This window comes from Astatotilapia calliptera, chromosome 6, assembly GCF_964374335.1.
Source record: "Astatotilapia calliptera chromosome 6, fAstCal68.1, whole genome shotgun sequence".
Lineage (NCBI taxonomy): Eukaryota > Metazoa > Chordata > Actinopteri > Cichliformes > Cichlidae > Astatotilapia > Astatotilapia calliptera.
Window position 1 is genome coordinate 32,917,825 of NC_137427.1, and position 13,787 is coordinate 32,931,611.

Sequence of the window (13,787 nt, forward strand, 5' to 3'; positions counted from 1 at the left end):
GAAAACTCACACCTTGACCATCCATCCATCCATTCGCTTCCGCTTATCCTTTTCAGGGTCACGGGGGGCGCTGGAGCCTATCCCAGCTGTCATAGCGCGAGAGGCAGGGTACACCCTGGACAGGTCGCCAGTAAATGATTTAAACTCATGTTTTTGGTAGATGCACCTACGACATGAATGCCAAAATCCTATGTTGCTTCATTCTTGAGTTATCACATTCACAAACTTTGTGTCCATGCTGCCCATTTGGGGCTAAAAGCTTCTGTTAAATTTATGCATGAATATCTCAACTGGTTTTAGCAACAGTTATTTAAGCCACACTGCCATCTACTGACAAAACTGAATATTACTGCCATATCACTTTAGAGCAGGGGTGGGGAACTCCAGGCCTCAAGGGCCTGTGTCCTGCAGGTTTTAGATATCATCCTGGGTCAATACACCTGAACCAAATGATTAGTTCATTACTGGGCCTCTGGAGAACTACAAGACATGTTGAAGAGATAATTTAACCATTTAAATCAGCTGTGTTGAAAACCTGCGGGACACTGGCCCTTGAGGACTGAAATTCCCCCACCACTGCTTTAGAGGAAGAAGTCTTAAAGATATGACAGGAAAAAACACAGTGGGTCATATATTGAATCGCTTCAATCAATATCATTTTGTAGAAAGGACCCAACACGACTCAGATATGGCTGCTTGTGCACTTTTTTCTTTATCTTATGTCACACTTTGCAGTGTTTCCTCCTCTGGCCCCGGCTGCTACTAAAACAGGAAAGTCATGATTAGATAATGCTGTGAACAACTGGCCTCCCCAGACACAACACCCTGCAAACACTGCCCCACCCATTCCCTGCAGCCAAGCCAAAAACCACACACTGCCACACATTTGTTTTCAGCTTGCACCACAGTGGCCTGCTTCAGTGTGACCTATGCTAAAGGGAGAATTTGTTCTTACAAATAGACAACAATTGTGATATTCATGAGGGTGGCTTGATGACATCTTCTAGTACCCTGCTCCATGCTCACTGCCTGGTACCATGGACTTTGTCAGGGTCCATCGTGGAGAACTCACACTCTGGACACCCCCACAAACCATCAATGGTGCTGGCAACACCAAGTTCCTGGGTGTGCACATCCCAGAAGATCTCGCCTGGTTAAAAAACATAGCAAAGCCCAACAGCGACTCTACTTCCTCCGCAAACTGAGGAGAGCAAGAACTTTAACCTCCATCATGAGCACCTTCTACACAGGCACTATTGAGAGCATCATCACCACCTGGATCACTGTGTGGTATGACTGCTGCACCGGGTCCTCCCGGAAAAAGTTACAACGAGTAGTGAGAGCAGCAGAGAGATCGTGGGTACTTCCCTTCCCTCTCTCCAGGACATCTACTATCTCACCCGAAAAGCCCTCTGCTTTACAGGTAAACCCACTCATCCATCCAACAGTTTCTTCAGTTTGCTGCTATCCAGAAGGAGACTGAAGAGCCTCCAGGCCAGAACTGAGAGATAGGCTGTGCTGAATTCTTTCCCTGCTCTGTCCCTCTCGACTCTCTCACACACCAATTCCAGACTTGCATTCCTGCCGCTTCCCGCTGAACCCCCCCCCCGAGACATGCAAAACTCTGAACCTCCACCATCGCCTTTTCACTGACTGCCCCAACCCCACTTGCACATGAACTCTTGCCCACAAGCACTCTGATTGTGTTGGACACTGTTATTTATGTAAGATTGTATTGTATTGTATTGTGTGTACTTAAGACTTTTATTTATTTTTTAATCTTAATACTGTTTTAGTGTACACGAGGGTCATGGGAGCATTGCAATTTCAAATTCCTGTGTATGACCTGTAGATTGGGTTTTTGTCATAAAAGCTGACTTTGACTTTGACATGAGACAGATGTGAAAGAATCTGGAGAAGCTGTGGAGGATGTTATGCTGTCTGTAACATCGGGGAGTTATATCCAAGCAGGGATGCACAGACCTTACAGGCTAGGTAACGGCACCCTGACTGCCATTAGGTATCAGGATGAAATCTTTGGACCCACTGTCAGACCCTACACTGGTGCAGTGGGTCCTGGTTTCCTCCTGGTGCACAACGATGCCTAACCTCATGTGGTGAGAGTATGCAGGCAGTTATTAGAGGATGAAAGAATTAATAGCATTGACTGACCCGAACACTCGCCTGACCCCCAGGATAGCATTTGTCGTGACTTCAGGAGGATGTGCTGATGTTGTCAGGCATAAAAGCATGTGGGGGCAGTACAAACTACTAAGAATCATTTTGAGTTACAAAAACAAAATTTTGGCAAAAACACCTGCTGTATCATATTTCTACTTTGATTTTTAGGGTGTGTTTGAATTCTGCCCTCTGTTGCTTGGTCATTCTCATTTCCATCACACATGGCCCAGAGTAGTGGCGTCCTTTAATTCCTTACACAGTACCCAGTCCACATCAGTGTAGAAATGACATTTTCTTTTCCACACTAAAAATTTGGGGTTTGGGGTTTTTTTTGCTGAAAAAAATAAAGTCAGGCACTTGTTTAAAAGAAAATAAAAACTATAATATTACTAAGTAAGGTGATGAAAAACATACAGAGAAAAACTGCTGCATTATGCAATTCGTTTTAAAACCCATGATGATGGAGGAAGTGATTAACTGGTGTTAAACCTTCATACAGTTTATTTTTAGATGTAGTGATGTTCATAACTGTCAGTTCTGTTGTCAGCCTTTCCTGTGAGAACGTTCAGCTCTAAAGATCTTTTAAAGATTCATACAATCAACTTTCTGACCAGAAGCTGAAATCTACAGCAGCCATGATCGTAGCAGAAGCTGGATTTTTGGTTTTGGGTTTCATTCTGTGTCTCTCAGGTAGGAATGACTCTTTCTCCTCCTTCCTCCTTACAGGTCTTAGCGTTTTAGCTTTGATGAGCTCTTGAAGAGTCTGAAAGTGCAAGATTATAATCTTTTATGGTACAATGATATCATCATTAAATGACTGGCACAGAGTAGAAAGACGTGTAAACTTAAATCTGCACACATTTGATAATGAATCTTCTGTTGTGTTTCAACATATAAAAAGATCAAAAATGGTCTCCTGTCAGCTCACAGTATGAATATGTTGATAGTATAAGAAGTATAACATCATTACTGGAACAACAATCCCCAGACTGAGATAATTATTATGAGGTGTGTTAAGATTAAAGTGCAGTCAGTATCACAGAGGTGGCTGTCTTAGTACAATGTCAGATCTCCAGCGTAACCTTTGTTGAACACATAACCTGATCTTGAGCAGGTATGCGTGTGCAGGCAAACTGGGCAGTTCTTGGTGCCTGGAGCCCAGGGGCGGCCTATGACAGATCATCTGGTCCGCTGGAACTCAAACCCTTTTGGCCATGAACCTTGGCCCAATTAAGGCCTCCCTTCCTCTCCTGCTGGGATGTACGTGCAGATATTGCCAAGATGTGTCTTCAGGTCTTCAGTACTTTACGGCAGTGGTCCCCAACACCCGGGCAAAAGACCAGTCCGGTCCGTGAGTCGTTTGGTACCATGCCACGAGAGTTGAGGCTCAGGTGTGAAATTTATGGTTTTCAGGATTTTTATTGTTAAATTGGCTTACCTGGGTCTTTTCCCGTGTTGTAGTTGTGTGTCTTATTTTGAGAGAAATATTTCCAAGTTACCATAGCAACCAGAGAGCATTAAGGGGCAGAGAGGGGGATGTTTTTGGTGCATTTCAGGAGGATGTTGCTGATAATGTTACACAATTACACAGTGAATTCACATTTATTATTATATTTATAAAATTACACAGTTTTTGTCTTGGTTGTATCATTTTATTTTGTTGTATTTATCCGCAACACCTTAAAGGCTGGTCTGTAAAAATATTGTCTGACATTAAACAGGTGGCGCAAAAAACTTTTGGGACCGCTGCTCTACAGGGCTGCAGATGGCCCGGTTCTCCCGGATCCATCTCCGTTTGCCTCTGTCTCATGGGAGCGTTATTGTGGCATCCCATGTCATTTTCAAGTACATTTTGTGACAAAGATACACACATTCACACCCCATAAGAATATTGTTGATTTATGTACCTGTGCATTTTTTATTATTTTGTGTTGAAGCTGTTCTGTTTCTTCTTTACACGTGCATTTCTATTTGTAGGCGATTTTTTTTATTACATCTTCCTGTGTAATAAAAAATAAATAATATAAAATAATAAAAATAAAATGTGACAGAACAGCTGCTGATACAAAGGATTGCACTGAGACATGCTCATAAGAAGATGAGTATTCGTTGATGTTGTGAGACACAAAAACATGCAGGAAATCATATTGTTGTCGCCCCAACAACACTTCCATTGTGTTTTGCATGTTTTTGCAGCTTTTTGTTTCTTTTTTCCATGTTGCAGTGCATCTGACCTCTCAGGGCCACCTTATAAAATTCCTATCCCATGTCATTGTTTGTGGGGGTTTTCTAGAACACACATGCTGTGTGAATGTTAAAGCTGTTTGTGATTCCAATTACTTCCAATTACCTCTGCTTACTCTGCTGTTAAAAACAGCAGAGTAAGCAGAGTTCATCATCACAGCTGTTCATGTTGATCGCTGATCTTCAGCCTGGAGATTCTGTTTCACCGCAGAGGTGTTACCATTATAAACCAGACACAGACAACAGTTTTCACCACTGCAGCTTCCTGCTCTTGCAAAAACAACCTCAAAGAACACGTCATTTATAATATGATGAACAAAACAGACTCAAATGAAAGAAAGAAGTTGTGTTTTGTGTGTTCGATGTGTTAGACAACTAAATACGAAACTGTCCTGTTAGCTGGTGCACTTAGATTGTCTTTTTAATATTCAAGCTGTTGTATTTATTCTCTCAACGTTACATGTAAAAGTTACAACAAGAACAAATGATGGGTGTCTGATACCGTGTTCAATTTGAGCTTTGCCTCTAAGATATGAGTAATTATTTAGGAGTCATTAAACATGAATAAAAAGGATTATATTATTATAAATATATTATAAATTATATAAGCTGTCTATAACTTAAAATACTCAAGTTATTTCTTACAGTGCAGTTATAACATTATTTAAAAATTAATGATATAAAAACAGAGAGTAACAAAAATAATGTATCTGTTCACTAATAAAAGTTTCTATTAAAGGTGTTAATGGAGGAGAAACCAGGATCTGTGCTCTCAAAGGTTCATCAGTGGATCTGCACTGCTCACATCAACATCTGACTTCAAGCAGCAAATGGTTCACTATAGACTGGGATGGTTACAAGTATGTTCAGAGTGAGCTCTCTGTGGATGGACAACGTGTAACGTACAACATGTCTGAAGAGAAAAACCCAACTTTAACCATCAATGATCTAAGAGAGAGTGATGCAAACACTTACTGCTGTATGAAGACTACAGACAGTCCAGGAAACTGTTCACTCAGTAATATTACTCTTCAAGTAGTTACAGGTACAATGACTTTTACTTATTACTTACTTTCCAAATGACATCCTTGTATAAGTTGTTCTCCATCATCCTCTCAGAGCTGCAGGTAAAGGTGATTCCTGCCACAGAGGGACAGACAGTAACACTGATGTGCAGCAGCAGCTGTCCTCTGACTGAAAAGCCTGCAGCCTACATCTGGTACAAGAACAGAGAGTTTCTCTATGAGGACTGGTCTCCCTGGTACCAAGAGCTGCTCAGCAGTGAGGAAGCAGTCACATACTCCTGTGCTGTCAAAGGCTACGAGCATCTCAGAGCCCCTGAAGTCTCTGTGGGTGAGTCATGATGTTTATTGTTCTACAAAACAAACACAATGAGTCACACAGTGAATCATTTTAATCAGTATTATGTCTTTGTTTCAGATTCCATCACAGAAACCTGCTTCAGTGTGACCTATGCTAAAGGGAGAATCACATATCCCAGAGGTGACGTTTCAACAAATTATCAAATATCTTCCATCAAACCTCTAATATATATTTGTTCATTGTCATTTTCCTTATAAAAAATTAAGCTAAATATGACCTTTGTTAATTTTTTTAACAAAGGTCATATTTAGCTTAATTGACCTGATAATTTTTTTGTTAGCATCTTAAAAACAAAATTAGAATTATAAACATTATGCTACGGTTACTGATGAAAACTGTATTTATTATCTTTCAGAGGTTCATGTTCAAAGAACGAATTACACATCAGATAGTGTCACACTGACCTGTAACACCACCTGTAAGCTGTTTGACCCTCAAACTGCCTACATGAGCTGCAAAAACACAAGCGGAAACTACAAGAATCAACAATGTTTAACTCACAACAATTCAACATACAGGTTCTCTTGTGCTGTGAAAGACCACAAGTACCTTCACTCTGCAGAAGTCTGTGAGTAATAAAGAAGTCTTTTTTTTTTCTTCTAGTTAACTATAAATACAAATGTCAGCATACAGGCCATCCATATAACTATAAATCTTCCATCTATATTTCAGGTGTTCAGGGTAAAAACTGCCGAATTAGGAATTATGTCACCAGGAGAATCTGTGCTCTGGAAGGATCTTCAGTGAACATCACATGTGAATACTCACATCCTGATAATAAGAAGCCAGAGTTCAAATGGAGTAAAAAATGGAGAAAAGATAAAGTGGAAGTTGAAGAGCTGCTTCAGGCTGCAGGTGGTGTGGAGTATCAGGACAACATGAAGAACCAACACATCCTGACCATCAACAACCTGAAGAAGAATGACTCAGGAGGATACACATTCAGATTCAAGAGAGATCATGAAGGATGGACACAGTCTGATCTGCCTGGAGTCTTTTTGATTGTTACAGGTAAATCTTAGGTAAATTCATTGTATCTGTCAGTGCCATTCACAGGTTGTTAATCTGTAGTCCCACAAAACCCCTTTACAAGAAATTGATTTCGGCTTGCTGATGAAAAAAGAAAAGTGTATCGATACATTCATGTGTTTGATTTGCAGCTGTGGCTGTTTAAGGATCCGTTCATTTTAACTACCTTACATGTATACTGTTGATTAGATTAATCTACAGTAATAAAACTCTATCTGTAAGATCACCATTTCAAATGTTGTCATTCTGTCAGATCAATGTATCTCTGAATAGTCGACTTTAAAAGGACTCAGACAACCTGCCTGTTTCTGACTGTAAAAATAACTGTTACATGTAATGTAGACGGGTTTTAGGCTTCACATCCTTCAAGTTTTTTTCCTTCTGTAAAAAATGCATGAAGGTATATGAAGTATTTTTATAGTTGTGCTTGTTTAAGATTTACACAGTTCTTAACAACTCTACATGTACACTGTTGGCTAGATCAGCCTTCAGTGCCTTCAGTGAAATAAATCATAGGTATGAATCATATGAAAATGTAGGTATTTTATTTTATTAGGAAAATGATTCCAAATCATAGTAAAAAAAAATGGAGAAAACACTAATTTACAAAATGGAAAAAATGTTGTGGAATAATAATTACAATACTTTTGTGTAAGAGGATTTAGATTGAAGTTACACAAATCTGAAGTTACAAATACCTTGAATTTGCACACTTCTTTGGCAAATACCTTTCACCGCTGAACAGGACTAAAGGATCATTTTGTAGTAAAGTCATGAAACCATCTTTCATGTCTAAGCCGCACAGGAAATTTTTTGTTTTTGACCAATGTTCCTCTTCCAGAGCTGAGAGTGAAGATGAGTCCTTCTGCAGTGGTGACAGAGGGTCAGAGAGTCACACTGACCTGCAGTACCAGCTGTCCTCTGACTGACAACACAAACTACATTTGGTACTTGAACAGTCGACCTCTGACCCCGAGAGAGAACCAGAACAAACATCTGATCCTAGACCCAGTCAGCAGGGAGGATGCAGGAAGCTACTCCTGTGCTGTGAAAACCAACAAAGATATCAGCGCTGCTCTAAAGACTCTCACTGTCCAAAGTATCACAGGAACATGGACACCAGCAGCTGCAGGAGTTTCTGCTGCTCTGCTGGTTTTAATACTTCTCACTGTCTGCTGGTGTGTTAGGTAAGTGTTGGTTCACAGCAGTAGATTCAATCTCTGCTCTGAAGTCACTTATTTTCAGTTTATTCACTTCAACCAGGAAAAAGAGAACTTCTGCTCAGTCTCCAACAACAACAAGTTCTGACCACATTGAACAGGTAAAGATTAGGGTTGTAGATTGTCTAATCTTTCCAGTGGCCATTTCATTTTTGCCATCATATAGTAGAAGGAGTCAAGTTTAAAGTGCAATATAATGTAATGCTGTTTTTCTCCATCAGGTCAGCCCTGGTCCTGTGTATGAAAACATCTCAACACAACTGAAGCAGGAGGATGAAGTCCACTACAGCAGAGTGCACTTCACAAACAAACACGTGGTACCTCTTTATTCCACCTTACAGTCGGTTCAGCCCTGAAAACAGGAGCATTTCCATGATGCTGTTGTCAGTGCCTGTAACCCAGTGTTTTCTAGTTTGTGGACATTATGCTTTTTATTTTTGGAATATTCTGTGCTTCTTAGGTTCATGGTTATTTTTACATCTTCTATTAAGTTTGTTTCAGTCAGTCTTCAGTTCTTTGTGATTTAATGAGTTGTATTTTTTGTACTTGCTGTTTTATTTTATTAGTCTTTCATCCTGTGTTCATTGTGTTCAGTTTTGCTGCCCCTGTATAGTTATGTCGGATTTGTTCCCCCTGTGTTGCCACCTGCTGTCCATCCTCTCGTTATTGTGTGTGTGTATTTAAGTCCTGAATCTCGTTCGTGTGTGGTCCACGTTCCCTTGTTTATGCCAAGTTGTAAGTTCCTAGTTGAAAGAGTCTTAGTTTCTAGTTTAGCTTTCGATTGTTTCTTTTAGTGTTTTTTATACTTCATTTTAAGTTCTGCATCTCAGCAAATAAAGCTTCCTCCACAACTTAAATCTCTTGTCTTGGATTGTGTTTGGGACAGTTGCTGTACTTAAGTCCAATTTTCAGGTATCTCTGCATTTCTTGAGTATTTTTCTGACAACTTTTTACTTTTACTCCCTTCTGTTAGGTCTGCACTCGCAGGCCTCGCTAACTCAGAGACTCACCATGAACAAAGCAAGACAATCAGAGCTCAATTGGTTTTACTTGTGCAAGGGAAGCCCAGTCAGATTCTCAGAGTTGCAAGTTCTGCTCCAAAGCCCCAGCTTCCCTTCGCAGGTTTATTGAATGAAAACAGTAACACAACCCCCCACTGTAAACCCCATATGGTGTGTCGTAGAAGCTAAGGCTATGTGTGTATATGCACGTGCGAGTATGTGAGTGAATGTGTGTGTGTGTGTGTGTGTGTGTGTGTGTGTGTGTGTGTGTGTGTGTGTGTGTGTGTGTGTGTGTGTGTGTGCCTGTATACGTGACTTCCTGGTTACAATCGTTTTAACAACATCTCTGTTCATAGAAGGGTCATCTCCCCTCACACCCCGTATAGGGCTTAACCCCTTTAATGGTCCACCATATACAAGTACAGGTAGGGATAGGTATCGTTTAGGTTTTATCCGATACCAGCACCAAACCGGTACTTTTGAGATGGTGCTGGTGCTTAAAGGTGCTTAAACGGTGCTCGAACCGGTGCTTAAAGAATGGAGAACACAAAATTGGTCCAAAAACCTCTCATGTTCAGCTGTTTTTTTGTAAAAAGATAACAATGTTAGCCTTTTCTGCAGCTATAGGGGATTTATGGTATCACTCTTGGCTGGAAGCAGTGCTTAAACAATGGAAAAAACAAACTTTGTCCAAAAACCTCTCATGTTTAGCTGTTTCCCTCTTTTTCTTTGGTCATTTTAGCCTTTTTGGCCAGGGTGAAGGGAGTATCTGTCATCAAACAAGAAGACAGCCGCATGTAGCTATGATGATGTTTGCTAGTTCACCTTACATGCATTAATGTAATAACATGGTTAGCCTACTCAATGTAAATTACACACAAACAACATTAAGCTACTCACGCAGAGAAGAACGGCTGCTGCTGCCATCATCATCCGTCATCATTTCTGCTACACTGGCAGGGCTAGGGGCCAGGACTCTCCTCTTGGGGTTTTTGGGGGATGTTGCTAACTCCGGGTCCGATAACAGGCAACCCACCCGCAATAGATGTGCACGGTGTGAGGTCCCGCAGCAAGCTATCAAATACGGTGCATTTCTCGGCTTTTAACAAAATGCTATACGTCGCCAGGTGTTTCATCATATTGGAGGAGTTACCTCCTTTGCACAGCATCACCTTAAAGCACTTGTTGCAGGCTGCTGAGTTTGCATCTTTTGCTGTGAAGTACAGCCAGACTTTTTATTCTGTAGCTCTGCTCTAAAAGAACGTACGTACCTGGGCCCACCTACTATCCTCGGAAAGGTAAAATGATTGGCTAGAATCCAAAATGTATGACATCTCAGGAAAAAAAAAACACCAAAATAAAGCACCAAAATGTGCGCTGCTTTTCGGTCTGGTTACTACCGTTTATGTCAGAACCGGTGCCATTACCAGTACCCATCTCTAAGTACAGGTGAGCCCATAAAGGGCAGGAAGTGATCATTCCTAACTAAATAAGGAAACCAGAATCTTTACATGGAATGTGCCTGCAGTTAAACACTATAGCTATAGCCTCCCCCACCATCCTACATGTAGGGAAGGAGAATAAACACAGAAGAACATCTTTCATTTATAACATTTATACTGGTTACTCAGGGGGTTAAAATGGGCCCGAATTAGTTCTGGTGTCTGTAAGTTGTAGCCAGCATCTAGCTAGCACTACAGAACAGGAATCAGCTTAAAGGGAGTAGCATAACATAACGATTCTACATTTCTATCAACTCAACAAACATTAGCAAATACAAACTGTTTACTGTTAAGTAAAGCAGTTTCGCCCCTGTTCTTTTTTATTCCTCGGGCATCCAGAGATGGCACCGGACTCAGTAGTCATTTTACAAAACCTTTATTCATCCAGTTACGCATGCATCTTCTAGAAGGGGAGATGTGCAAGGCCGGTGTCCCTCTGCAGATCTTCACTTCTTTGTTTGTTACAACCAGTTTTATAGAAGCAACCCCATTGTAAAACCCCCATGGTGTGTTGCAAACTCTGTGTTTGTGTATGTATGTGCAAACACGTGAGTGCCTGTGTGTGCATGTACCCGTGTGTTTATGTGAGTACACGTTAGTGACTGTGCATGTGGGTGTGTGAGCGTAACCATCAAAGCACTGTGTGTGTGTGTGTGTGTGTGTGTGTGTGTGTGTGTGTGTGTGTGTGTGTGTGTGTGTGTGTGTGTGTGTGTGTGTGTGTGACTTCCTGCCGGTCAAAAAAGTAATCTCCCCTCTCCCAAGCTACACCAAATTCCTCTACACAACATACAAAACAGAGTTAACAGATTACAAGCACTGAGACCCCCACTCTGCATCCACTGGGCCATTGGCTTCTTGTTGTCTTACATTTACAGATAAGCAAGTGGAGAGTCTCCTGCAAACCTACTTCTAACTTGTGACAATTATGAGCTTTTATTAAATTCAGGTAAAAACATCAGCATCAGCATCCCCCCAACTGTAGCTTCCTGTCTCCTTTTATGACAGGCAGATCGCCAGTGTCAATAAATTCCTTTCCCTATACACAATTACACACACTCTCAGGCCTACAGCTAAGCCAAACTAAAACACACAGACCTATTCCTCTGATCTACTGCTGGACCCTCTCATCTAAGCAAATTTAACACATCATATTGTAATAATTGTTTTCTTGTACTCACAATACTGGAATATTTCTAACATTTTGAGTTATTTTCCAGTGTTAGAAAATCAGCACTGCTCAGTGTTAGCCATTGTTAATCTTCAAAACTGACTAGGTTACTTTTAAACATATAACACTGTCAAAAGTGTTAATTTAACACTCAACAGTGTTGTATTTAACACTCAGAGGTGTGGACCCATATAGACACTCTCCAGTGTTAATTTAACACTGGAGATTTTGTTGTGTAGGCTGAGACCTCCCAGTAACTTCACCCCCTCATTTCTGAACCCCCCACCCCGCAGATGAGGAGAGCAAGAGCCTCAACCCCCATCATGAGCACCTTTTACAAAGGCACCATTGAGTATCCTCACCAGCTCCATCACTGGGTAGTATGGCTCCTGCACTGGGTCCTTCCGGAAAAAGTTACAACGAGTAGTGAGAGCAGCAGAGAGATCATGGGTACTTCCCTTCCCTCTCTCCAGGACATTTACTATCTCACGGGAAAAGCCCTTTGCATTACATTACCTCTCGACTCTCTCACACATGAACTCCAGACCTACATTCTCCTCCTCCTTCCTCCTCCCTCCACCCCCGAGACATGCAAAACTCTGAACCTCCACCATCGCCTTTTCACTGACTGCCCCAACCCCACTTGCACACAAACTCTTGCCCACAAGCACTCTGATTGTGTTGGACCCTGACTGACATGGTACCAGGATGAAATCTTTGAACCTACTGTCGGACCTCGTGCAGTGTAGGATCCTGGTTTCCTCTTGGTGCACGACGATGCCTAACTTCATGTGGTGAGAGTATGCAGGCAGTTATTGGAGGATGAAAGAATTAATAGCATTGACTGACCCCAACACTCGCCTGACCCCCAGGATAGCATCTGTTGTGACTTCAGGAGGATGTGCTGATGTTGTCAGGCATGCATAAAAGCATGTGGGGGCAGTACAAACTACTAAGAATCATTTTTATTTACAAAAACAAAATTTTGTATCATATTTCCACTTTGATTTTCAGAGTGTGTTTGAATTCTGCTCTCTGTTGGTTGCTCATTGGTTGATCAGAGTAGTGGTGTCCTTTCACTCCTAACACATTACCCAGTCCATATCAATGTAGAAATGTAGAATGACATTTTTTTCCACACTAAAAACATTAAAAATGTTTGGGGGTTTTTTTGTTGTAAGGTGATGAAAAACATACAGAGACAAAAATACTGCATTACGCAATTCCTTTTAAAACTCATGATGATGGAGGAAGTGATTAAAAGGTGTTAAACCTTCACACAGTTTATTTTTAGACGTAGTGATGTTCATACCTGTCAGTTCTGTTTTCAGCCTTTCCCGGGAGCACGTTCAGCTCTAAAGATCTTTTAAAGATTCATACAATCAACTTTCTGACTAAAGCTGAAATCTACAGCAGCCATGATCGTGGCAGAAGCTGGATTTTTGTTTTTGGGTTTCATTCTGTGTCTCTCAGGTAGGAATGACTCTTTCTCCTCCTTCCTCCTTACAGGTCTTAGCATTTTAGCTTTGATGAGCTCTTGAAGAGTCCGAAAGTGCAAGATTATAATCTTTTATGTTACAATAATATCATCATTAAATGACTGGCACAGAGTAGAAAGACGTGTAAACTTAAATCTGCACACATTTGATAATGAATCTTCTGTTGTGTTTCAACATATAAAAAGATCAAAAATGGTCTCCTGTCAGCTCACAGTATGAATATGTTGATAGTATAAGAAGTATAACATCATTACTGGAACAACAATCCCCAGACTGAGATAATTATTATGAGGTGTGTTAAAATTAAAGTGCAATCAGTATCACAGAGGTGGCTGTCTTAGTACAATGTCAGATCTCCAGCGTAACCTTTGTTGAACACATAACCTGATCTTGAGCAGGTATGCGTGTGCAGGCAAACTGGGCAGTTCTTGGCGCCTGGAGCCCAGGGGCGGCCTATGACAGATCATCTGGTCCGCTGGAACTCAAACCCTTTTGGCCATGAACCTTGGCCCAATTAAGGCCTCCCTTCCTCTCCTGCTGGGATGTATGTGCAGATATTG

The 13,787-nt window shown here is 41.1% G+C and overlaps 1 protein-coding gene and 1 long non-coding RNA gene across 2 annotated transcripts; both read left to right on the plus strand.

Moving 5' to 3' along the window:
• Positions 1–5,168: 5,168 nt before the first annotated feature.
• Positions 5,169–7,395, plus strand: LOC145429318 (uncharacterized). The gene is made up of 4 exons (XR_013909553.1): positions 5,169–5,470; positions 5,545–5,928; positions 6,164–6,376; positions 6,481–7,395. It is a non-coding gene; the product is annotated as an uncharacterized LOC145429318 (long non-coding RNA).
• A 26-nt stretch (positions 7,396–7,421) lies between these two features.
• LOC145429317 (uncharacterized) lies at positions 7,422–8,911 on the plus strand. Its single transcript, XM_080302584.1, has 3 exons — positions 7,422–8,024; positions 8,101–8,158; positions 8,279–8,911. The coding sequence occupies exons 1-3, from the start codon at positions 7,693–7,695 to the stop codon at positions 8,411–8,413; spliced, it is 525 nt and encodes a 174-aa protein (XP_080158710.1). The 5' UTR covers positions 7,422–7,692; the 3' UTR covers positions 8,414–8,911.
• The last annotated feature ends 4,876 nt before the right edge of the window (positions 8,912–13,787 follow it).

Bases quoted from the DNA above. Each gene is read 5' to 3' on its own strand.
- LOC145429317 (XM_080302584.1), top strand. From the start codon at position 7,693: ATGAGTCCTTCTGCAGTGGTGACAGAGGGTCAGAGAGTCACACTGACC. The intron at 8,025-8,100 runs GTAAGTGTTGGT...CACTTCAACCAG, and splicing joins ACTGTCTGCTGGTGTGTTAG to GAAAAAGAGAACTTCTGCTC. The intron at 8,159-8,278 runs GTAAAGATTAGG...TTTCTCCATCAG, and splicing joins GTTCTGACCACATTGAACAG to GTCAGCCCTGGTCCTGTGTA.